Consider the following 2,086-nt stretch of genomic DNA (forward strand, 5'->3'; position numbering starts at 1 on the left):
GGACCCAAGACATGACCTCAACACCTTATACTGCGTTCAAATCTGCCTGTTTCCCTTTGGAAAAGTTTTCTCTCGTTTCTCTCTAAAAGACAACCGCATTTTCCCAAAGCTGTGCTCTTAAGAGTTGGTAAAGGGACAATTTGGTTTATTCAATAATCAGATTAAGAAAGTTATCCCATTTCTAAGGCACGAGAGCACGAATCTTAAGCTGAGGTAGCCCTGGGACTACATTTGCCATCCTCTTGTATCAAGATGGAGAAGACTGCCGAGGTTCGGGGAAAGAGCCCAGTAGAAGGACCCAACCTAGTGAGAGGAAAACGGGCATCTGGTGACGGCACCGACCTCTAAGCTAGGGATGCGGGGACAGGCCTCTCTCTGCCTCGCCTGAGACAGGAGGAGGAAACTGAGGCATTCACACTTTTATGAGGCGATCACAGTTCCTGCAGAAGGGCAGAGCCGGGGCAAAGGAACCAGAGGTATAGTCCCACGCCTACCCACTCTCCTCTCCCCTCCCTCCGCGGCCCCGCCTCCAACAAGCCGCTTCCGGTCGAGAGGGGTCGCCGGCGGGCTGCAGCCGCGCCTGCGCAGGAAGGGCGGGTCAGCGCGCCGGCGCAGGGCCGCGGTCACAGGCTGAGTGTTGCGGCGCGATCCTCGCTTCCCTGAGTGTTGGCCGGGGAGGAAAGAAGATGGTGCTGGATCTGGATTTGTTTCGGGTGGATAAAGGAGGGGACCCAGCCCTCATCCGAGAGACGCAGGAGAAGCGCTTCAAGGACCCGGGACTAGTGGACCAGCTGGTGAAGGCAGACAGCGAGTGGCGACGATGTAAGTACCGGCACGAGCGGGTTACCTCCTTGATCCTAAACCCAACTTTCTCAAATCCAGCCACCGCTCCTGAGGCCACAGCTTCCACCCTTCGTCAAACCCCCTCCCAAGGTGCGGTGGCTACGAGGTTCTCCCCATCCGCGAAAACACGCCTGGTAGCCGGGGTCGTCCCACTTTCTCCTCCACCCGGGCGGTGCGAGGTCCCTTCCACGCGTGCTCAGTTCCGTTCGTTGCCTGTGTGCGTACGCACGCCCATCGGGAGCTGTCAAACCTTCCTGCCCCAGGAGTTGCCAGAGCATGCCGTGGCGGGAGGTTGTGGGGTCGAGGCGGCTTTTCTATCACGAATCTTTGGTCGCCCCCAGTCTTTTTCTCATCTTCAGCAAGGCCAGAGTGGTTTTCCTTTGTTTTGATAGGATCAAAGGCTCCTTCCGGAAACTGTGTCACTTCTGCAACAGAGTAGATTCATTCCTTCCGTATGGGAAGCATTTCGGGGCGTTGGAGGCCGCTCTTGGCCAAAAGAAATGACCCTGAAGCTTTTGGGAAGGCCATCCCCCGACCTATGGGCATACCTTTAAGAATCGGAAAAGTCTTTTCCGTGGTAGATCAGACGTGAGGGGAGTGGGGAGGCGAGAAAAAGATTGTAATAATTGAGGCTGTTTAATTGTGATCTGTGGACGTTTTCCTTTAAAGACATTGGCAGAGTTAGTCTAGAACCTAGAACTGCCGGATCTTGGAGTCATGTCGAGCATCTTTCATGAAGCTGAATAAAATCATAGAACCCTCTGCCCGTAAATCTCTGCCTATATTAACTGGAGTGGTCACTGGTTGGGCGGATGCTGTCAAGTACATGTGATTCGATTTGTCTGATGCAATAAGTCTGCAACCATCTGGGAGCTAGGTTGATGACAGTACACTGCAAAGGCAGCCGCTATCCAAGAGTGTGATGGATTTCTATTAGGAAAATTGATTTTCTCCTGTTTATAAGTGTAGCAGGACGAGCGGCAGACAAAACTCCTCAGACACCGGATTAAAGAAGGAAGAGGTTTTTTATTCCGCCGGGAGTGTCAGCAGACTCGCGTCTTAAGAGCCGAGCTCCCCGAAAAAGAAATACTTGGCCTTTTTAAAGGCTTACATCTTTAAGGGGTCCACGTGAAAGGGTAGTGATAAATCAAGCAACTGTGGGAAACATGACTCTTGCCTACATGCATCAACTAACAGAACAAAAAGTTTTACAATGCTTTTTTTTTTCATACAGTGTCTGGGA

At 52.3% G+C, this 2,086-nt stretch overlaps 1 protein-coding gene across 1 annotated transcript; it reads left to right on the forward strand.

Moving 5' to 3' along the window:
• The first annotated feature begins 578 nt into the window (after positions 1-578).
• Positions 579-1,247, forward strand: LOC113221290. The gene has a single exon (XM_026450622.1). It carries the CDS (start codon positions 687-689, stop codon positions 1,230-1,232), a length of 546 nt encoding a protein of 181 aa, XP_026306407.1. The 5' UTR covers positions 579-686; the 3' UTR covers positions 1,233-1,247.
• The last annotated feature ends 839 nt before the right edge of the window (positions 1,248-2,086 follow it).

Source organism: Piliocolobus tephrosceles, unplaced genomic scaffold (assembly GCF_002776525.5).
Source record: "Piliocolobus tephrosceles isolate RC106 unplaced genomic scaffold, ASM277652v3 unscaffolded_22933, whole genome shotgun sequence".
In the NCBI taxonomy this organism is placed as follows: domain Eukaryota; kingdom Metazoa; phylum Chordata; class Mammalia; order Primates; family Cercopithecidae; genus Piliocolobus; species Piliocolobus tephrosceles.

What these genes read in the sequence shown, in the direction of transcription:
- LOC113221290 (XM_026450622.1), top strand. Translation starts at nt 687, where the DNA reads ATGGTGCTGGATCTGGATTTGTTTCGGGTGGATAAAGGAGGGGACCCA.